Source organism: Nicotiana tomentosiformis, chromosome 12 (genome assembly GCF_000390325.3).
Source record: "Nicotiana tomentosiformis chromosome 12, ASM39032v3, whole genome shotgun sequence".
NCBI classification, from domain to species: domain Eukaryota; kingdom Viridiplantae; phylum Streptophyta; class Magnoliopsida; order Solanales; family Solanaceae; genus Nicotiana; species Nicotiana tomentosiformis.
In genome coordinates, this window is record NC_090823.1 from 17,638,118 (window position 1) to 17,661,462 (window position 23,345).

At 39.0% G+C, this 23,345-nt stretch overlaps 1 protein-coding gene across 3 annotated transcripts; it reads left to right on the top strand.

Annotated features, from left to right (window-relative positions):
* The first annotated feature begins 8,375 nt into the window (after positions 1-8,375).
* LOC104117187 (pectin acetylesterase 8-like) lies at positions 8,376-11,668 on the top strand. Of its 3 annotated transcripts, none has more exons than XM_009628194.4 (13): positions 8,376-8,492; positions 8,616-8,699; positions 8,829-8,911; positions 9,143-9,272; positions 9,370-9,449; positions 9,543-9,629; positions 9,844-9,968; positions 10,057-10,117; positions 10,200-10,253; positions 10,700-10,777; positions 10,896-11,001; positions 11,172-11,317; positions 11,423-11,668. In XM_009628194.4, the coding sequence occupies exons 1-13, from the start codon at positions 8,465-8,467 to the stop codon at positions 11,519-11,521; spliced, it is 1,161 nt and encodes a 386-aa protein (XP_009626489.1). In that variant the 5' UTR covers positions 8,376-8,464; the 3' UTR covers positions 11,522-11,668. The 3 variants fall into 3 exon arrangements, with proteins under 3 accessions (XP_009626489.1, XP_009626490.1, XP_070047835.1); XM_009628195.4 differs by having other exon boundaries at positions 8,838-8,911; XM_070191734.1 differs by lacking the exon at positions 8,616-8,699.
* Positions 11,669-23,345: the final 11,677 nt, after the last annotated feature.

Consider the following 23,345-nt stretch of genomic DNA (forward strand, 5'->3'; position numbering starts at 1 on the left):
CCTAATACACTATATCGAGATACTCGTAACCCTAAACTACCGAGCGAAGTACAAATTCTCAAATGGACCGGTCGGGTCGTTATATTCTCCCCTACTTAAATATAGGTTCGTCCTCGAACGTGCCAAGAGCTGTCCTCAAAATCATCAAACCGCCGTATAACCTTACCATGTACATACCCGGGGGTGATCCCACGTCACCCTATCCCATATAGGTCTGATAACACAACATAACTGAAATTTCTCAATTCAACCTAGCCCATAAGCCATAGAATACAATTTTTCCAACATCCGGAATTCCTTATAAGATCCAAATCTCGCGACCTACACGCTGTATAAGTCTGAACAAGTTGTACCAACCCGCAGCCATAACCCAAGTTACAATCACCGGGTATACCACATGACTCAAATACCCATAGCAAAAATCTCCGATCACAGTAACTGCTCAAAATAACCCAATCCTGGTAATAAACCTCGTACCTAACAAAAACTCATCCTAAAACCTTCGTACACAGCCGATAATGAAAAAACACGTAGAAACTTATAATCATTCATCAAATCAACAAGCCATGAAGCTCCCTCTCCTTGAACAAGAACTATAGCTAATTCCTAAGCCGACTTCCGATATTATCCTTCCAAATATACCGCAATCAAATCCAATAGCGCCCATCCTAGTTCCGACGACTCCATCTTATCGAATACCCACTGCTCTACTGACACGCAATACCAATACTACTCAGAGCCACAAACCGTGCAATCTATGCACCAATAAGCAACAATCCAAATGTATTCAATCACGAAAATGACTCAATCAAGAGAATCGTCCTGCAAGCTCAACTGGTACCACCAAAACGAAATGCTAAGAACCTACCACCCGACTCTAACACAAAGGTTCATACCTCAACATAACTCCGCTGCAATGCGTGACTCCATCCAAACGCTGGTCCATATCATATACCTCGAGCCACCCTGCTCAAAATCAATAACCACACGAAATTCGACATCAAGTACCCAAAGTGCATTACCATAACCACAGAAGAACCGGATGGCACAATGCCACACAAATCCCGAAAGGACATAACCAATACGCCCTCAATCATGCAATACCCAATTACTCAATTACTCAAACTCCGCTACAAGACCACCATAAAACCGCACCATGTGTGCCAAAAACCAACGAATCACAACCCCTCGTAGCATTGCAGAGTATCTCACAGGAAATTTCAGAACATGAATAAGCTTAGCAACAACCGAATAGCTTATCCCTCAACGATAGCATTATGGAGCCAACCAATCCAACTCGGTGTAGATTACACATCCTAATTGGGACTACCAATGGACACCCAAATCAACTCCGGACGCCCACAAATAGATAAAAAGAAACCTCCGAAGACCTACAATGACTGAATCATCACACATACCATCATTTGGCTAGCTTCGACCATGACTTCACTGTCCACAACCATGAAACCATCCGCTCCTCAGACCTTTAGTCTCCAAATCCATAGAACACACGAATCACCATATCTGATCCCAATTTCACTGCCAGAATGTCTAACACATCTCTCATACACGATCATCCCACGAGGAATTCTCCTAAAATTCTTCCGTGTCACATAGCAAAATTCAAATATCAGCAGTCGATCAACCAGGAGAGTGTCGCAGAACCAGTGAAGTATACATAAATCAAACACATTGCCCCTTCTGAAATATATACTCTCATCAAGCCATACCAAATAGTAACATCATTACCTAGTTATCTCAAATCGTCCATGCTGCCTACGAATTTCATGACATTCCCTTCAAAACTGAACTGTGATCTCGCTCACGCAAATCTCAATCCCACACAACACACTGTATATGCAATGCCATCATATAAAAAAAAATACGAGAACTTCATAGTCCACTCCGAGTCACAAGCAACTACATACTCAATTAGCTAATGATCTTCCATTTGATTTCATCTAGGAGAAATTCACTATACACTACATACTGCTCACGCCAGTAGGAAATATATCCCTCGAACCGTGGTAAAAACCATTGAGAACTCTTAGAAACCCATTTGCATCAGAACTTAATCTCTCTAACTCATGTAGCCATGCAGGTCGCCAAAACCTAAGAGCATTTCCACGAAATACCTGTAAAGACTAGCCACGTCGTAAGTACCCAAAGAACCGATCATATTCGTTACTATGCTGATCCAACCTACTACCAAGCTGTCCTATTTCTCCAAGTCCTTTCCAAATTACCTTAAAATTGATACTTCTCCTTGCTAGAACACCACGATCCTTAACCAAATTTCACTACACAAGAGACCCTAGTATAACACCACAATGCCCTAAGGCCCATAAGCCACTGACTTTCCTCTTAAGCACCCCGAAGCACCACAACCGAGACACCCACTCTAAAGAGACCTTATTTGAGCCTAAAATTCTTTCCTTCACCTTCTTGATATTGAAATGCATAATCCCCAACGATATAAAAATGCCATAAGTCTCGACACCGTCCAATGTAACTCTCAGTTTCTAGCCATATACAAATCTTGACAATTCCAAATCGCTACATTTAAATCTGGAGTAGATAATAACCATTCTCGAGAGTCATCCACTTTTCTTAAATCTCAATTAAACTGACCAAACAGACCGAATGACCTATGCACCATTAGCATACCAACACCCAAGGGAGTAACCCACACTCCTAAGCAACCGAGCAAATTTCTGCTCCATGCATACTACATCATTTACGAATAACAACTCAATCATTCAATGATTCACATATACCCATAGAGTATAATACAACCTGTATCCAAAAATGTCCATTACTCGAGTCATTCTCAAACTCCACCTCTGCAAGTTATAACTGATTCACCAATATACCTCAAATTGAAACTAATAGAACATATAATCGTGCAATCAACTTATCAATAGCAGACTCCCCCACTTGGCTCAAAGCCATAGATCAAAACACATAATAACTCACAGTGCCCATACTCTATTACTGCCACAATACCACAGTGAAATCCAACTAAATCCTTCATAAGCTCATATAACACAAACCATCTAATATCTCAAATCATCTGCAAATCTCGCATTCATCCTTGTAGAAGTCAAGCCAACTCTCATAAGCCACCCGAACTCAAATTGCAACACATATAATTCACTGGTAAAAGAGAACTCGCTACAAAATAACATAGGGATCACACAACCTCAAGACACCCCGCAGGAGATAACCCACTTACTAAGCCTCAAACTGACATCTTTCTATACCCTTCCACAGTCACAACTACTTCGCAATTACTTAATATTCCTGATTCTGAACTCATAACAAGACATAAAAATCTACTTCACTCCACAACTAAACAACATGGGAGGTCCTTCAACACACCCATAACTCGAGGCCATACGCTAAATCGAGGTAGAAATCAAACACCCAATAGTCCTTCCTACATCTCAATTAAACTCTTCCCATCACATTCGAACAATCTGAACACATCTTGCAGTCACATCATACTCACCATATAGCCATCCATCTACACATCGAGCCACGAAGTCCATTCATAGGGACACTACTGGACGTATAAGTCCAAAAGCACATGCTGACACAATCGAAACCTCTGTACTCAAGCTACAGTCACCACCCGGCCTCAAGTACTCCAATTTGGCCCATCATCAGCACACTGAAATCACATCTCGTACCTAATCCATGGAATTCCAAGTCGCCGGTGCAGAGCCGATACCGAGCACTCACATACGCATACGAATGCATGGAAAGAATTCAAAGACTTATGCTTCAAACTGAATCAATGCCGCGTGATAAGGAAAGAAAGATGGGAAGTATATCCTAAATGTCCTGTAGCCCCTCGAAGATAGGTATGGACGTCATCATACCGATCCATAAGACTCTACTTGACACTTGCTCATGACTTGTAGAACCTATGAACCTAGAGCTCTGATACCATCTTGTCACGACCCAAAATTCAACTAGTCGTGATGGTACGTAACCCAACATGCTAGGTAAGCTAATTAATAACTATCCAATTTCAATGAAATTTAATAAGACAACTAAGTAAATCAAAATATCTAAATCCTATATATTTCCCAAGGACTGGTAGTACAAATCAAGAGCTTCTAAGAATAGAATTTACAAAGCTGAAAGGAAATAAATACATCATCTTTTTGAAAAGTACATAAATAAAGTTTTATAGATCTAAAGTTACCATGAACAAGGGGCAGCTACAACCGGGACGCAGGTACATCTTCAATCTAGCTCCATCGAACACAACAACATCAACAGCTAACATATGCATGTAAGGTGCAGAAGTGTAGTATGAGTACAACAGACCCCATGTACTCAGTAAGTAACAAACCTAACCTTAGGTTGAAAGTAGCGACGAGCTAACACAAGGTCGGGTACAATACCAATATTCCACATCAGTTCATAACAGCATAATACAGGTAATAAAAGAGGTATCTCATAAGTAAGATGCTCAGCTCGTTCACAGTTCTAGAAAATGGGCATGCTTTTCAAGTATCTCAGTAAAAAGTCAAAATCTTTTACCAAAATGCCAAAAATACGAGTAAGTTTGAAAACTTTAATTTTTCCAATTATTCTTTCCACAATAAATAAGATGTTTCATTTTTTCTCGAGATAAAAAGTGAAAACTACCTCTCTATGCCCACATATCAATGTGTGTAAAAGGTCATGAATGTCGTGATACTATATAGCATGAGAAAAAATGCATCTCTATGCATGTATGTCATGTGTGCATGCAAATGCCATGTATCCCAGAGATGAATCATGTACTCACACTTTCAGAGTACTCAATCTCACTGTCTCGTATCCTCTCTCACTATGCTCAATTCTCGGCACACTTAATCACTCAATGCTGTACAATAATCGCTGCGGCGTGTAGCCCGATCCACACACACACACACACACACACACACACACACACACACACATATATATATATATATATATATATATATATATATATATATATATATATATATATATATATATATATAGTTTACTGCGCTCACTGGGGCATGCAAACTCTGGAGGGGCTCCTTCAGCCCAAGCACTATATCGCTGCGGCGTGCAGCCCGATCCCATAAAATATATTCAATATATTGCTGCAGCGTGAAACCCGATCCCATAAAATATAATATAATATGTTGCGTCGTGCAGCCCGATCCTATAAAGTATAATATAATATGCTGCTCGTGCAGACCGATCCCAAAATGTCACTCTCACTCAGGCCCTCGGCCTCACTCAGTCATCAGTCACTCCAGTCTCACTCACGGGCTCACAATGTCATGAAACTAGCCCTACAACAACGATATGATGTATCAGTAACAACTGAGACTGAGATATGATATGCATCCATGAATATGACTGAGTACTAAATATCAATGAAATCAGAGAGATGGCAGCAAGAAACGACCACTATGGGTCTAACAACATCGACATGAAGCCTAAACATAATATTTAGCATGATTGACAGCTCAATTACCTTATCGCATGGTGAAAACACAAATATCAACAAACTAGGTCCACTATACAGTGCCATGGAAGCAACAGAGTCCCAATTCACATAGTGCACGCCCATACGCCGGTCACCTAGCATGTGCATCACCTCAATACCAATCACATAACATGTATTACGGGGTTTCATACCCTCAGCACTATGTTTAGAAGAGTTACTTAACTCGAATAAGCCAAATCCAATACCCAGCAAGCTAAACGATGCTCCAAAAAATGGCAATCCCGTGCGTAACGACCATCCGAACGGCTAGAAACTAGCCAAAAGCAACTCAAATACATCAAATAATGCCAAAGAAAACAAACTCAATCGATAAAGGCCGAATCTTTAATCAAAATCCTATAACCAACCAAAAAGTCAAACTCGAGCCCGCGCCTCGGAACCCGACAAAACTTATAAAATTCGATAACCCATTTAATTACGAGTCCAACCATACTACTTTCACTCAAATACGACTCCGAATCGATGTTCAAAACTCAAAAATTCACTTTATGAAATTTTAGACAAAACCCCCAAATTTCACTTTGAAATCATCAATCAAATGCCAAAAACGAAGATGGATTCATGAAATATAACCAAAATCAAGTATAGAACACTTACCCCAATCCATATGGTGAAAATCGCCTCCAATAATTGTCTAAATCCGAGCTCCCAACTCAAAATATGACCAAATGAACAAACATTCGATATTAAGTATTTTTGCCCAATTGTTCTGCCTCGTTTTGCGTATTAAATGATCCCAAAACTTTCTTTTGATGCCACCAATGGATGTCTTATGAAATTTCAGTCAAGATAGGCTTTTGAATAAGTCCATTTGACATTATAATGAAGGAGATATGTTGGTTTCAATATTTGAAAATGTGCAGATTTTTAAATACGAAGTCAGTGGCAATTGCGTAATTAATCAGAAAAAAATTTGGCAACCCAATTCTTAGTAAAATGACCATAACATTCTCATACGATGTCCAAATTCGGCGATTCTTTTTTCTACGGGTCCGTAATTACGATACATATCTAATGCTTTAATCAAAATAGAAATCGGAGCTCATATGTTCAATATGATATCATTTATGCTTGAAGAAATATCGTCAAAACATAAGAAAAACGAACGCAACACAACCCAAACCTATCCAAAACTTACCCGAGCCCCTCGAAACCCGTACGAACATACCAAAAAGTCCCATAACATAACACGGACTTACTCTAGGCCTGAAATCATACATAACAACATCGAAATGACAAAACACATCTCAAATCAAACTTAATGAACTTTCGACTTCCAAAAACTCGCGCCGAAACATATCAAATAAAATCAGAATTAACGCAAATTTTGCACACAAGTCCTAATACATTATACAGAGCTACTCGTGCCCCCAAACTACCGAACAAAGTGCAAATACTCAAAATGACCGGTCGGGTCGTTATAAAATAACCAGACTTAAGCCAAAGATGTTCGTCGGTATTTCAGATGTTAAAGAATCAACAAGGGAAACAGATGAACTTCAGTTCCCCTGGTGATTGTACCAAGTCAATTCTCCAACAGCTGGAAAGTGACTGCCTGCACACACAACAGTACAACACAGTGCATCAGTCACTTCCATTGGGAATGACCTTGTACCCAAGTTGCTTACATCATTCAAGTGATGTCATCAATGTCATATTAACATTAAACCAATGACAAAACATCACTTGAACACTTAGTGAATTTACTCAAGCACTCCAATAGTGATTGATCTTTCAGTTAACAATTCTCAAGTGTATCATGAACAAACAACAACACTGCTATGGACCAGTTCCCCATATCAAGTGATTGTATGTCCTTAGTTGAGTTGTAACTTCGTTAATGTTCTTACTTGTAATTCCTACTTAGCTTACTTAGAAGCACTGTGTAGGAAACTCTTGTAAATCATAAATTCTAGTGTTTGTGTCTTGGCTAGAGTTAGTCAAGTTGTAAAGTCTTTGTAATAGAGGTATTACAAAGTGGCTTATAATAGGTGTCTTACAAGTTAGTGAGGGATTAAGGAGTTAATTCCTAAGTTACAATAGGTTGTAATCTAAACTTTTTGCTCAGTAGTGAAGTTGAAATCCTACAAGGGTAGATCGTGGTTTTTGATCCCGTTGAGCTAGAAATTTTACACATAAAACTCTCAATGTCATTTACTTTCTGCTGTGTGTGTAATCTGTGGAAACTAATAGATAACCTGATTTTCTGCATAATTTGGTGGACCCTCAAATTCTATCACACCATGCATCACGATTTTACCAGTAAGAGATCACTACAATTTATATGCAGACTTCCAATCTTTCAGCTACCAATGTGGGACTTTGATCGCCCACCTAACACTTTTACTAATACTTAATTAGTTAATTTGTTTTGTCGACTTCTACCATCATATGTTCAATTTTGATATGAAGAGAGGAATATTTTTGTCTTATTTTATTATTATTATTAAGAAAATGAAGTATCGCGTAAAATTACTACTCCCTCCGTTCCAGTTTATGTGAACCTATTTCCTTTTTGGTCCGTTTCAAAAAGAATGTCCCCTTTCTAAATTTGAAAATAATTTAGCTTAAACTTACAATTCTACCCTTAATGAGAAGCTTTTATAACCACACAAATACTCTGAGCCCCTTTTTGACTTGTTTAGGACCACAAATTTCAAAAGTCTTCATTTTTTCTTAAACTCCGTGCTCAGTCAAACAGATTCACATAAATTGGAACGGAGGGAATAATATTTCTCTCTTTAATGCTAGTTACAACTAATTGAAGGTCATTTGCAAGATATCACTCTATCCACCCTTATAAAAGGACATATCTTTTGCAAGACATATACCAATCATCCTAACTTCTTTGCAAGAGTATCATTCCTCCCTCCTTAATTTTCTGCAATTCGTCTTAACTTATTTTGTCAGCAAAAGCTCATGGGGTCAATTATTTACGCAGTGTTTGGTATTCTAATTTCGTTTATATTGAATCCCTACTTTTGTTTTTTCATAAAGTTTGTCTAAAAGACTTATTATCAACAATGTTGAATCAAATACTAACATTTAATTATATATATATTTTGGTTAGTTTCTCTACTGTGTGTTTCGACTACTACGCAAGCCCAGTACGTTAACACAACAATTCTTGAGAGTGCTGTGGCTGAGGGAGCTGGTGAGAAGTTTAATTTCTTTCGAAAATAGAATTATGCTTTAATTCTTTTAGTCTCTCGCAATTTTACTATTATAAAAATTATAAGTTTTTGGTTAATATAATTATATAATGTTATTGTTTTAATGCTAGTATGTTTAGATGGAAGTGCACCTGCTTTCAACTTTTATCAAGGAACTGGCGCACGAGTTCGTCGTTGGCTTCTTCACCTTGAGGTTAGAGTCAATCGCAGTTTCCTAGTTTCGTTTTTTTTATTTATTTAACTTATAATATCCACTAAAACATTATATTGTAAGATATTTTTTCGCTATTGTACATTTTAACTTGTCATAGCAGATACGTCGTCAACATAACTAAATACGACTTTTTATTTAACTTATAATATCGATATATTTTAATCTGTTGCAGCAGATACGTCGTCAACATAACTAATTCCGACTTTTCAGGGGGGAGGCTGGTGTGACACCACTTCAAACTGCCTAACTCGTGCTGGACAAGTTTATGGATCTTCAAAACAAATTCCTCCTCAAGCTTATTTTACAGGAATTTTGAGCAATGACCCTGAACTAAATCCTGGTAATATCTTTTTTTAAAAAAATTATTATTATTAGAAATTGTCTGGCTCTCTTAACTAATGAAATAAAAGGGAAATTATGTATGTCAATATTTTTAGATTTCTATGACTGGAACAAAGTCAAGATTAGGTACTGTGATGGGGCATCTTACACAGGTGATGTTGAAGAAGTTGATCCAGTAAGTTCAATTGTACAAATTCTCTCTTATTGCTATAAATTCCATATTAATATAATTTGAATTTTCTAACAAGAAATATTAAAACTTTTCCAGTCTACAAATCTCCACTACAGAGGGGCAAGGATTTTCAAAGCAATCGTGCAACATTTGTTAGCTAAAGGAATGTACAAAGCTGAAAATGTACTCCCTTAGCTTTATTTATATATTTTGGTCTTTTAACATATTTGGCTGCTCCACCTAAAAATACAGCCCCTAGCCAATATACAAATATTGTACATTAGTTATGTATAATATATACATTTGTCGATTATTTTTTTGGGAGGCCGAATATTTAAGTTAATTTCTATTTTATTTTTACATAACTAACAAATTTAAAAAAAAAATGTCATGATAGGCCATACTGAGTGGAACTTCAGCAGGAGGGTTGGCTGCAATATTGAATTGCGACAAGTTCAACAATCTCCTTCCTCTAAGTGTTAGAGTTAGATGCATTTCTGATTCTGGTTTTTTTGTTAATGTGTAAGTTTCTTTTTTCCCCTTTGATTCCTTAGAAATTTTGTTGCAGTGTTTTGAATTTTGATACTAATATTTGTATGAGTTTATGCAGAGAAACTATTTCGGGCTATCCACATATACAAGAGTTGTTTTACAGAGTTGTTAAATTACATGTAAGAATCATAATTTATTAGTTCCTTATTTGTTATCTATATTCCTTTCAATGTTTTTAATCTTGATTGTACCTGGTTTTAGGGGTCCGCCAAGAACTTGCCACAAGCTTGCGCTTTTGATTATGATAAAAGCTTGGTAAGAACAATCTTTTTGGAATAAAATTGGAGTTTAACTTTTATGTACCAACACAAAGGTGGAGCCAGAATTTCAATTCTATATGTTCTGAATTTAGAACAATAATTTTAAGAGCTACTAACTGGGTTCTAAATTTAATATTTATACATACTTAATGAATTTTTAACACAAATACACTTTTTGAGCAAAAGTTATCGGATTCGACCAAATCCGCATTTAATTTTTTACAAGCAGTGCAAAAATATCTTTTACTATATGTAATCATATGTAAAAGGTGAAATTAATAAACGAAAAAATAAAGCAGATTATCTATTACCAGAGTTAAAATATAATATTTCACAGTTTTGAAAATTATTTACGCTATCAATGTAGTTTATATAATTAAGTTAAAGTCATATAATTGGCACATTTACCACCGATTTTCTCACAAGAATATATTTGTGCAGTGCTTCTTTCCTCAGTATGTAGCACCATACATGCAAACGCCACTTTTCATCATTAACTCGGCCTACGATTCTTGGCAGGTTAGACTATAAATTCGAAAAATACCAACTTTTTTTCCACTTTTTGTTTTCATTTGTTTATTTCCCTTTAGATTTAGATTATAATTGGTACTGGTGCTTTTTATTTCTTGAAAATTAGGTGAACTACAGTTTTGTTCCCAAATACGTTGACCCTCTAGGTGTTTGGAATAACTGCAAGCATCATATAAGTCAATGCACGCCTAGTCAACTCCAAATACTCGATGGTAAGTATGTAATGTGTATCTCAACCACCGATATAATAAACCTTGCGAATCAGGTGTGGTTATGATTATATATATTAACTATATCTCTTGGCGTAACTGATTGTTTCTTACCTTCGAACCGAATAGGGCGTGTAATTTCTCTCACTAACTCAGATCTCATTATTTTTCAGATTATAGGCTGAAGTTTTTAAAGGCACTACAAGGATTAGGACCAAGTTCATCTCGAGGGTATTTTATAATCTCCTGTCATACCCACAATATCGTTGAAAGACAAAGCTATTGGATGTACAAAAATTCTCCAACATTAGATAATAAGGTAATTTTTTCTTTTGTTTTTTTGTTTTTCTAAACGGATTTTTAGCATTCTCTGTGTTTCTCTATTACTGTTGGGACTTACTAATTTTTTCTTATTTATTATCAGAAAATTGCTAAGGCTGTTGGAGATTGGTATTTTGAGAGGAGTGGATTTCAGAAGATAGCTTGCCCCTATCCTTGTGGGTGCTCGATCTTGTTCGACTAGTATAGTAGATGTTTTTTCTTTCTTTTTATTTGGTTTAATGTAACTATGAGTCTATGACCTACTCCTGTAATTCAGTTTAAGAAATATATATTAGTCATAGGATTATGGATTATAAATAAAATCACTAGATTACTGTTTGCCCGAAAAGCGGATGGAATTGAATTTATACGTGGTTCTAAGGATACGTGGTATAACTTGACACAAATCATGAAGGGAAGTAGAAATATCGAGTATTGACTGTAAAGAATGAAAATAAAACAAAGTTGAAGGGAGGGATTTATGAATAAGCAAGATGAAATAATGTATGAAGTTCAAAAGGATAATCTTTCAATATGGGAATGTACATCAACAGTATTTGAGTTACAATGTATCAATGACTTTATAATTGGATCCCCTTCCAGAAATAATAGTCATCTTTCTTATAGTGGAGAGATCCTACTTTAGATATAATTAAAAATATATAGTGGGGAACGCATGATAAATAAGCTTTTCTCTAATTCCCACCGAGATTCTTTCCCTTAGTGCGGTTGTAACGACTCTTGTCTATGAACTCGCTATTGACTCGAGCTCGATTTTGACTCGGGTCCCGGTATTGATTTGGGCTCAGTATTGGTTGGCCTTTGGCTCTTAAGCTTGATAACGTCGTTTCCCATCATAGTTCGATTTGGATTCAACTCGATAATGACTTCTAGCTCGGTATTGATCAGTCCCTGAAACTCGAACCTCGGTCACTTGGCTTCGGATCTCATCCCGATATTATGAAAACGCTCTTCGGTTCATTATGTTCCCATCTCGACTAGTCGTACGAATATCGAAATCGGTTTTGACCGTATACAATTGTAGCATTGATCTATAATAAAGAAATCCCCAACATGGTATACCATTTGTTGGCTTGAAATGGTTTCTTGAAGCGCTCCTTTTAGTGGCGGCTAAAATTGGTTATTCCAAGAAGATTGGTTGATGCGATCACATGAACGGTTATACTTTAAAGGATTCATTTATTATTTCTATAAAATTAATAACAAAATCGGAATAAAATTATCTCTAAAATGTTTCTTAATCTTCTTCTTCTTAATCCCTACATATCAGAATCATAGTCCGCCAATTAAGATCATTAACGGATTGCAAGATGTGCATTTTACATTTATTATAATATGAAACTCATAAAATATATACTGTTCACTAACCATTTTACATTAATCCCTACATATTAGGATATAAGCATAAACATTTTTAGTAACCACGTTATAGACTTGTCCTATGTATAATACAGAAATCTGATCAAAGTTATACTCCTACCTCATAAGGCAACCATTGGTAGGTAAAAACTTAAAAGCAAGCTATAAATATCCTCATCTGGTATACATTTTTTTTTTTTTTTGGTTGAAAACGAGCTAGAAATTGTCCGTATTCACTTTTTCTTTCTTTTTCTTCTTTACAGCTAGCTTACAGAAGGAGAGATAAAAATATCCTAAACTTATTTTATCTGCTTCTTCAAGTTCAAGTTTGAGTAAGATAAATTAAAAACCAACATGGGATACCATTTAATAAAGGAGTTTGGACAAAATAGTTTATGAAGCTCATTTAACTGGCTGCTAAAATTAGTTCTATTAAAAAGACTTACTGGTTGATGTTACATGCGTCTCTCGGTGATCTTTATATCACTTCTAAAATGAATAATTAGCCTTAATGCCAACCAAGCACAGTGCCTATAAAAAGGTTCTAAATCTTACATTTCAATAATCCTCAATTCAATTCGTCTCTTTCTTCTTCTTTATAGCTTTTCAAGCTCTTGTTCAACTTCTTCTATAGAGACAGAAACAAATATTCCAAAACTTCTTTTTTTCTGCTTCTTCATTGCAATTGCTGAAATGCTGGATTTTAACAAAGTTCTCATGGCTGCCTTGCTTTGTATGTATCTTATTGATGTGTCATACTCAGCCTTTTCTTTTGTTACTAAAGTTATCTACTAAGATATTTTTAATTAAGAGTATATAGTGACACGTAGACGTTATCTTTTTTAGTTTCTCTACTGTCTCTTTGGACAACAACTGAAGCGAAGTCCTCTACGTTAACACTACCATTCTCGATAGTGCAATCTCAAAGGGAGCAGGTGACTAAGTGTTCCTTTAGAAATGAACCCCCGGATTTATACATATGTTTACCCGGAAAATCGGATAGAGTTAAATTTTATACGTAGTTCTAAGGGTATGTGGTATAACTTGATACAAATCGTAAAGAGAAATAGAAATGTACAATCTTGACTATAAGAATGAAAGATAAAAACGGTTAAAAGGAGGAAAATGAATTAACTAAATAAGATGAAGTAATGGAGCTTCAAAGGATTGATCTTTCAATATGAGAAATAATCTTTTTGTTACAATGTGTCAATGCCCTGATGCTTACAACAATCATCCTCTTTATAGTGGAGGGATCTTACATTAGATATAATCGAAAATACATAGTGGGGAATCCATGATGAATTAGCTTTTCCCTACCTCCCGCCAGGATTCTCTCCCCTAGTGCGGTTGCAACAGCTCTTGTCTGCGAGCTCGATACTGACTCGAGCTCGGTATTGACTCGAGCCCTCGATCTTGACTCGACCTCGATTCTGACTTAGAGTCTGGTATTGATTCGGGGTCAGTGCCGGTCGGTCTATGTATCTTAAGCTCCACAATTTCGCTTCGCCTCATAGTTCGATTTTGATACGAGCTCGATAATGATATCGAGTTTTTTATTGATCGGTCTTAGAGCTCAAAGCTCGATGAATTTACTTCGGACCTCAACCTGATATTACGAAGAGGCCCTTCGATCAAAGTATTATCATCTCAATTAGTCCGTACAATAGACTAATCGGTTTTGACCGTATACAGATAGTCCCTTTGTTTCTCGGGAAGGATGTAACGAAAAACGATATGATTTTCCAACGGTATGAATAGATATATACTGACGTTAGCATCGAGTTTGATTGTGACGTACGTGATAGCTGTCCCGTTGATTCAGTTTATCGAGGTATTTGATGTGTGTCAGATGACGGTCGGCCATTACCGCTATTGAACCGCCACCGCTCAGCCTATAAATATCCTATTTTTCACCATTAATTACTTTTACATCTTCTGATCTCAAAATTCCTAATCATTTTCTCATACCTTCTAAATTCGTCTATGAGTGTGAAATTTTCTTTCTGTGGGTTTTACTGCAAAAGCTTTCTTTGAAACACCATATCTTCTTGATTTCCTTCTTCTAAACTCAAAAAATGGTGAAAACATTAAAAACTGTCCCTAAAAAGAAGAGGCTTCTTCTACACAGCCCGACGCCAATAAGACACCAGTGGAGCCACAGCCTGAGGAGTGTGTTCCTGGAACGTGTCTTCTCACCTCCAATTTTAAGGTCGACAAAGGATTGTTGGTTCCCGATCGGTGTGAGCCAGTATCGAGGTATTTATGCTCGATAACCAAAAAGCAACTTGCACAGTTAAAGACAGATTGCAACTGGGATAATAAGGAAGTGGTAATTCCGGCTCCCGACGAAGATATTACCACCCATGTGGAAAGGTTCTTAAGTGTGTATACTTACCTTTTTACGTTAGGACCTTTCGACCCTGTTATTATCGATTTTTGTCGTCAATACCGAATAACTTTAGGACAAATTCATCCTTCCTTTTGGTGGATCGTTATTCTGATCCGTTTCTTTACAAACAAGATCGTGGGGATGCCTTTCACCCTCGATCATCTTACTAAATTGTATAGTCCCCGCCTCTTTCGAGGTGGATAAATAAAACTTCAACGCCGAGCTACCAAGGTAATGTTGTCGAGCATAGACGAGGACAAGGATCGAGGTTGGATGAGCAGGTTCGTTCGAGTGAAGACTTCAGACCTGATCCCAGCCGAAAAGATGCCATTCCCCGAAGAGTGGAATATGAAGCGTAAGTGTAATTCTGCTGCTTATTCCCTATCGACTTATCTCTTTGTTGCTTTCTTGCCGATATCTCTTTTGTGATGCAGCGGTTCCTTGGATGCCCGGTGCCATTCCCGACCTTAAGAGCTGGGTATGGGCCCTGGCTTTGACCTCTACATACGCCGAACGTTCGTGGCGTGATTTGGCAAAGGGCCGATGGGAGGCCAAAAACCATGGTAAGCCTTGAACGAAATATTTTCCACATACTCAACCAATTTTCTTATGCGTAGGCCTGGGCAGAGATGCGGTTTTAAGGCCTCTATCCATCGAGGAAGAAGCCTCGACCCCATTTTCTAAACCGGCAAAGGGAAATAAGAGAAAAAGGGCCTCTACTTCCGAAAATCCAAAGCCGAAGGCAAGGTCGACTCGTAAGTCGAGGAAGAATACCATCCCTTTGACATTAGAATCAGTTCAGCGTCTAAGGGATGAAGATAAAGATTAAGAAGACGATGGGTATGTACTGATGGCCCGAGTGAAGAAGACCACCGATGCTCCACAGGCAGCTGGATCGATGGTGGTTTATAAGGCCCCGCCTCGAACTGAGGATATATCGGAGAAAGATTCGGGCAGAGTCACCGAGTCGTTAGAGATTGAGGATGCTTCCTATCGAAGCCAACGAATGGGGGATATGTCGGAAGGTGTTGTCCCTGAATCTCTTCGAACCGAAGAAAACACCCTAAGCGACTCACTTGGGGTAGTAGAAATCGAAGACTCGTCCACCTTTCCTTCTTTTTTCGAAGGGGCGATTCGAGAAGCCCAAGCTTTGGGGGCCCTCGAACTAGACAGGCCTCACGAGGGAGAGGATCCTTTTTGTGACCTATTTACTGGTGTCGAGGATGCTGCCAGCACTAGTGATGCATCAGATCTTTTTCACAGAGTGCAGCAGGCATTGAATCAGGTAAGCCTTAAATTACTTTGTTGGTATTATCTCTTTTTTTTTCTTACTTCATTTCTTCTTTCTTCATAGGCCGTGGCAGCTCATCGAGAAGCATGTTCACGATCTCGAGCTGAGTTGCGTCGATACGAGGCCGACCTCTAATGGGTCACGGAGGAGAGGAATGCCAAAACTCCTCTTAGGGCAAAGGGGAGAGGAAATCAAGGACCTCCGAGCTGAGTGGGCCAAAGCTCACCAAGATCAGTCCTATCTGTCTGAGCAGGTAATGATACTATTAAAAGCCTATGGGCTCGATACTGGAATGATGGCTAATCTTTCGGTCTCACAGCTATAGCAGAAGGTTGAGATGATTGGGAAACTCCGTGAGGAGGTCAATGAGATAAAGGCGGAGTCCTTGAAGTGGAAGGAAAGTATGGACCACTATGCTGCAGAGAAAGAGGCTGCTCGAGCCTAATTATCGTCGGCCGAAGGCCAACTTCAAAGTCTGAAGGAAAAAAACTTGGTTCAAGCAATAAACATAGAGGAGCTCGAGGCTCGGTTGGCTTCTGAACTTGCCAACACCGAAAAGACAAAGGTTGATGCAGATGCATTTGTGGCTGTTTATCGGGCAGATGCTGAAGCCACTCAATTACATGCGAGAGAGGTAGCTGAGACCACTCAAACTCGAGCACATTGGATTGCTGAACTTGCCAAATTCCAATCTCATAAGGAAACCCTTAAGGAGATCCATGTTCAATGCTTTGATCTTACTGAAGAGATAAAAAAGGTAAAAGAGCTTGAAGCTGATGTTGGGGCCTTGTCCTTTCATGACGATGATGACGATGATGATAGCGGGAGCAAGAGCGGGTCTCGTAGTGGGGAGAAGCCCGATGGACAAAAGACTGCCCTCGGAGATAATTAGGGTTTTTCTTATTTTGATTTTTCATGTACGGTCTTGATCGGACGTTTTGTAAACATTATCACATATATTAAGGTCTTTTTCTTTCTCATCTCGTCTCTATTTTCTGCCCTGTGAAGATCTTGTTTTACTCATGCCTTACAAAAATGTTTATAGGTTTGAGGCTTTAGGCAACTTTGATTGAATTCAGACTTTGTAATCTTTATAACTGAGCGAGTACTTACTTGAACTCGAAGTACGAGTGTCCCTCAAGCTTTATAGTTGAGTGAGTTTTTTCTCGAACTCTAAGTAAAGTAGCCCTTAAGCTTAATAGTCGAGTGAGTGATTGCTCAAAACTCGAAGTAAGATAGCCCTTAGGCTTAATAGTCGAGTGAGTGATTGCTCCAACTCGAAGTAAGATAGCCCTTATGCTTAATAGCCGAGTGAGTGATAGCTCGAACTCGATGTATCATAGCCCGTAGGCTTTATGATCTAGTGAGTGATTGCTCGAACTCGAAGTAAGATAGTCATTAGGCTTAATAGTCAAGTGAGTGATTTCTTAAACTCAAACTCGAAGTATTGTAGACCTTAGGCTTTATGGTCGAGTGAGTGATTTCTCGAACTCGAAGTAAGATAGACCTTAGGCTTAATAGTCGAGTGAGTGATTGCTCGGACTCGAAGTAAGATAGCGGTAGGCTTAATAGTCGAGTGAGTGATAGCTCGAACTCGATGTATCATAGCCCATAGGCTTTATGATCTAGTGAGTGATTGCTCGAACTCGAAGTAAGATAGCCCTTAGGCTTAATAGTCGAGTGAGTGATTTCTTAAACTCAAACTCGAAGTATTGTAGACCGTAGGCTTTATGGTTGAGTGAGTGATTGCTTGAACTCGAAGTAAGATAGACCTTAGGCTTAATAGTCAAGTGAGTGATTTCTCGAACTCGAAGTAAGATAGCCCTTATGCTTAATAGCCGAGTGAGTGATAGCTCAAACTCGAAGAAAGATAGCTCGTAGGCTTAATAGTCGAGTGAGTGATTGCTCGAACTCGAAGTAAGATAGCCTTTAGGATTAACAGTCGAGTGAGTGATTGCTCGAACTCGAACTCGAACTTGAACTCGAACTCGAACTCGAACTCGAACTCGAACTCGAACTCGAACTCGAACTCGAACTCGAAGTATTGTAGCACGTAGGCTTTATGGTAGAGTCAGTGATTGCTCGAACTTGAAGTAAGATAGCCCTTAGGCTTAATAGTTGAGTGAGTGATTTCTCGAACTCGAAGTAAGATAGCCCTTAGGCTTAATAGTCGAGTGAGTGATTGCTCAAACTCAAACTCGAAGTATTGTAGCCCGTAGGCTTTATGGTCGAGTGAGTGATTGGTCGAACTCGAAGTAAGATAGACCTTAGGCTTAATAGTCAAGTGAGTGGTTGCTCGGACTCGAAGTAAGATAGCGGTAGGCTTAATAGTCGAGTGAGTGATTGCTCAAACTCGAAATAAGATAGCCCTTAGTCTTAATAGTCGAGTGAGTGACTGCTCGAACTCTAACTCTAATTCGAAGTAGTGTAGCCCGTAGGCTTTATGGTTGAGTGAGTGATTGCTTGAACTCGAAGTAAGATAGCCCTTAGGCTTAATAGTCGAGTGAGTGATTGCTCGAACTTGAAGTAAGATAGCCCTTATGCTTAATAGCCGAGTGAGTGATAGCTCGAACTCGAAGAAAGATAGCTCGTAGGCTTAATAATCGAGTGAGTGATTGCTCGAACTCGAAGTAAGATAGCCTTTAGGATTAACAGTCGAGTGAGTGATTGCTCGAACTCGAACTCGAACTCGAACTCGAAGTAAGATAGCCTTTAGGATTAACAGTCGAGTGAGTGATTGCTCGAACTCGAACTGGAACTGGAACTCAAAGTATTGTAGCCCGTATGCTTTATGGTAAAGTCAGTGATTGCTCGAACTTGAAGTAAGATAGCCCTTAGGCTTAATAGTTGAGCGAGTGATTTCTCGAACTCGAAGTAAGATAGCCCTTAGGCTTAATAGTCGAGTGAGTGATTACTCAAACTCGAAGTAAGATAGCCCATAGGCTTAATAGTCGAGTGAGTGATTGTTCAAACTCGACATAAGATAGCCCTTAGGCTTGTTTGAATCATGAAGTAGAACGAACTTTTCAAAATATGAGGTATCGGTAAAGAAGAAGTTTTCTCTTTATAAGTCATTATACATGTGCTAGGGCTCGAGCAAAACTATGCGGGCATGGTTCGTTTAGACCATTTGGCCCTTACACGTTTTCCCTATCGAGACCCTGCTTGATATTAATTTGATATGAAATATCTATCTTGTGCCGAACTCAATTTATTTGATGGTAAAGCCCCCTAGTATTCGAGGTTGACTGTAAAGAATCCTTGAATACTATTGAATTATACCCAGGTAGCACATAGTTGTTGCCTCATTAGAAACCTCGCCGGAATAACCCAGTTGGGATAAAAGACGATCTAATGGAAAAAGAGTGCAACGCGTACTTTTAAACCTGAGGTCTCGGTGTCTTTGGTTGAACTCCTACAATGAGTTAGCGTCGAATATATATATAGACAAAAGAAGGGAGAAAATTATACCTTAACAATAATATTGTTTGAGAAGTGGTATGTTCTAATTGTTCGATAATGGTTCGCCATCCATCGTTCCGAGTTTATAAGATCCCTTTCCGACTATATCGAGGACTTGATAGGGTCCTTCCCAATTCGGGCTGAGCTTCCCTTCATTAGGATCTCGAGTGTTGATGGTGACCTTCTTTAGGACTAAGTTCCCGACCCTGAAGTGGCGGAGGTTAGTTCTTCTATTGTAGTAACTTTCGATTTGTTGCTTTTGTGCAGCTATTCGAACAACTGCCGCTTCTCATTTTTCATCTAATAATTCGAGGCTAGTATTCATAGCCTCGCGGTTCGATTCCACCGATGTATGTCAAAACCTTGCGCTGGGTTCTCCGACTTCGACTGGAATTAAGGCTTTAGAGCCATACACTAAGGAAAACGGAGTTGCCCCCGTACTGGACTTTGATGTTGTTTGATATGCCCAAAGGACTTCGGGCAGAATTTCTTTCTATTTCCCTTTAGCTTCGTTCAACCTTTTCTTCAGGTTTTGGATGATAATCTTGATTTTCGATTCGGCCTGTCCGTTCCCACTGGGGTGATACGGTGTTGACAATATCCTTTTTATTTTATGGTCTTCGAGAAATTTTGTCACTTTACTGCCGATAAATTGCTTACCATTGTCGCATGTTATTTCTATGGGTATCCCAAATCGACACACGATGTGATCCCAGATGAAATCTATTACCTCTTTTTCTCTCACTTTCTTGAACGCCTGTGCTTCAACCCATTTTGAGAAATAGTCAGTAATAAACAAAATGAACTTAGCTTTACCTGGGGCCCATGGTAGAGGGCCGACGATATCCATCCCCCATTTCATGAATGTCCATGGGGATAGAACTGAATGATGTTGTTCTCATGGTTGATGGATCAACGGTGCAAACCTTTGACATTTATCACATTTTTGAACAAACTCCTTAGTGTCCGTTTCCATGCTATCCCAGTAATATCCTGCTCTGATGATTTTGTGAATCAGTGGTTCAGCGCCAGAGTTGTTCCCACAAGTGCCTTCATGGACCTCTCGTAAAACATAATCGGTGTCTCATGGTCCCAAGCATACTTCCAATGGTCCATCGAATGTCCTTCTGTATAATGTTCCATCTTCAGCCAACATGAATCGAGCATCTTTGGTTCGTAGGGCCCTTGATTCTTTAGGGTTCGATGGGAGTTTTTCGTTCTTCAAGTATTCAATATACATATTCCTCCAATCCCACGTTAAGCCTGTGGAATTTATCCCGGCATGCCACTCCTCGATTACGGATCTCGAGAGTTGAACGACTTTTCCCGAGTCGATCTCATCTTCCTCGACCGAGGATCCCAAATTTGCGAGTGCATCGGCCTCACTATTTTATTCTCGAGGCACATGTTGTAAAGTCCATTCCTTGAAACGGTGCAAAGTTACTTGTAATTTGTCCAAATACCTTTGCATTCTGCCTTTTCGAACTTCGAAGGTTTTGTTTGCTTGGTTCACCACTAGTAAAGAGTCACATTTGGCTTCAATGACTTATGCTCCAAAGCTTTTAGCTAGCTCGAGACCTGCAATCATGGCCTCGTACTCGGCCTCATTGTTAGTCAACCTAGATGTTTTGATAGATTGCCTAATAATGCCACCTGTAGGAGGTTTTAACACGATGCTAAGCCCAAACCCTTTTACATTCGAAGCACCATCTGTGAAGAGGGTCTAAACCCCCGATGATGAGCCTGATTTTAACAAAAGTTCTTTTTCAACTTCGGGTACGAGGGTTGGCGTGAAATCATCCACGAAGTCCGCTACAATTTGAGACTTGATGGCCGTACGGGGTTGATATTTGATATAAAACCCGCTGAGTTTGACGGCCCATTTGTCCAATCGGCCCGATAGTTCGGGCTTGTATAAAATATTACGAAGTGGGTAAGTGGTCAAAACGCATATGGGGTGACATTGAAAGTATGGTCTTAACTTCCTAGAGGCGTTTATCAGTGCAAGTGCCAATTTCTCTAAGTGTGGATATCTAGTCTCTGCTTCTTCTAAGGTCCGACTTACATAATAAACAGGAAATTGCGTACCTTGCTCTTCTAGAACTAGGATGCCACTTACCACGATTTATGATACCGCCAAGTATAAGTAAAGTTTCTCATTTGTCTTCGGAGTGTGAAGAAGTAGTGGGCTCGACAGGTATTGCTTCAATTATTCTAATGCCTGTTGGCATTCTGGGGTCCAGGCGAAATCATTCTTCTTTTTGAGTAGAGAGAAGAATCTGTGGCTTCGATCCGAAGAACTCGAAATGAATCGGCCTAAGGCAGCTATCCGTCCGGTTAGCTTCTGCACTTCTTTTACACTATCCACGACGGTGATGTCTTCGATGGCTTTGGTTGATCTCGATTCCCCGATTCGATACCATAAAGCCAAGGAACTTGCCTGAACCAACCCCGAAAGCACATTTCTCGGGGTTGAGATTCATGTTATATTTCCTTAAAATCTCGAACGTCTCCTGCAAATGAGTCAAGTGGTCATCTGCGCGTAGGGACTTAACTAGCATGTCATCAATATAAACTTGCATTGAATTACCTATTTGTTCTTCGAACATTTTATTCACTAGGTGTTGGTAAGTAGCTCCTGCATTTTTTAACCCGAAGGGCATTACATTATAACAATATGTTCCATACTTGGTGATAAATGACGTCTTTTCTCGGTCCTCCGGATTCATTTGAATTTGATTGTTCCCGGAGTAGGCATCGAGAAAAGTAAGGATCTCGTGGCTGGCTGTGGCATCGATCATGTGATCGATGTTAGGCAGTGGAAAAGAATCTTTATAATCTACACACATTCTAAGTTTGTTCCCTTTTTCAGGGACTACAACTACATTGGCTAACCATTCGAGATATTTTATTTCCTGAATCGACCCTATTTTGAGAAGTTTAGTTACCTCGTCCTTTATAAATACATGCTTTATCTCGGATTGAGGTCTTCTTTTTTTCTTCACCGGTTTGAACCTAGGGTCCAAGCTCAGTCAGTGCGTTGTTATCGACGGTGGGATTCCTGCCATGTCTAAATGGGACCAAGCAAAACAATCTATGTTATCAATAAGAAATTGAATAAGTTTTTTCCTGAGTTCGGGGGTCAATCCCGTTCCCAGGTATACCTTTCTCTCGGGCAGATGCTCGATCAATATAACCTATTCCAGTTCTTCGATCGTTGACTTGGTGGCGTCAGAATCTTCGGGGATGATAAAAGTTTGAGGGGTCAGAAAATCCTCCTCTTCTTCTATTTCCTGTTTCCCCGATTCGGTCGAGACTGAAGGCTATGATTGCTATTTGACTCCTTGTTTACCTTTAATGCTAGATCATTCCTAGGTTGATAGTGTTGATATCGGTGTTACCTCATCGACCGCAAATATTTCCTTCGCAACATGCTGTTCCTCGTATACTATTTTCACGCCATCCGACGTCGGTAATTTCATTATTTGGTGGAGAGTCGAA

What these genes read in the sequence shown, in the direction of transcription:
- LOC104117187 (XM_009628194.4), top strand. Translation starts at nt 8,465, where the DNA reads ATGGGGTCAATTATTTACGCAGTGTTTG. An exon ending in GTTGGCTTCTTCACCTTGAG is followed by an intron (nt 8,912 to 9,142) that starts GTTAGAGTCAAT and finishes CCGACTTTTCAG; the next exon opens with GGGGGAGGCTGGTGTGACAC. An exon ending in ATGTTGAAGAAGTTGATCCA is followed by an intron (nt 9,450 to 9,542) that starts GTAAGTTCAATT and finishes AAACTTTTCCAG; the next exon opens with TCTACAAATCTCCACTACAG.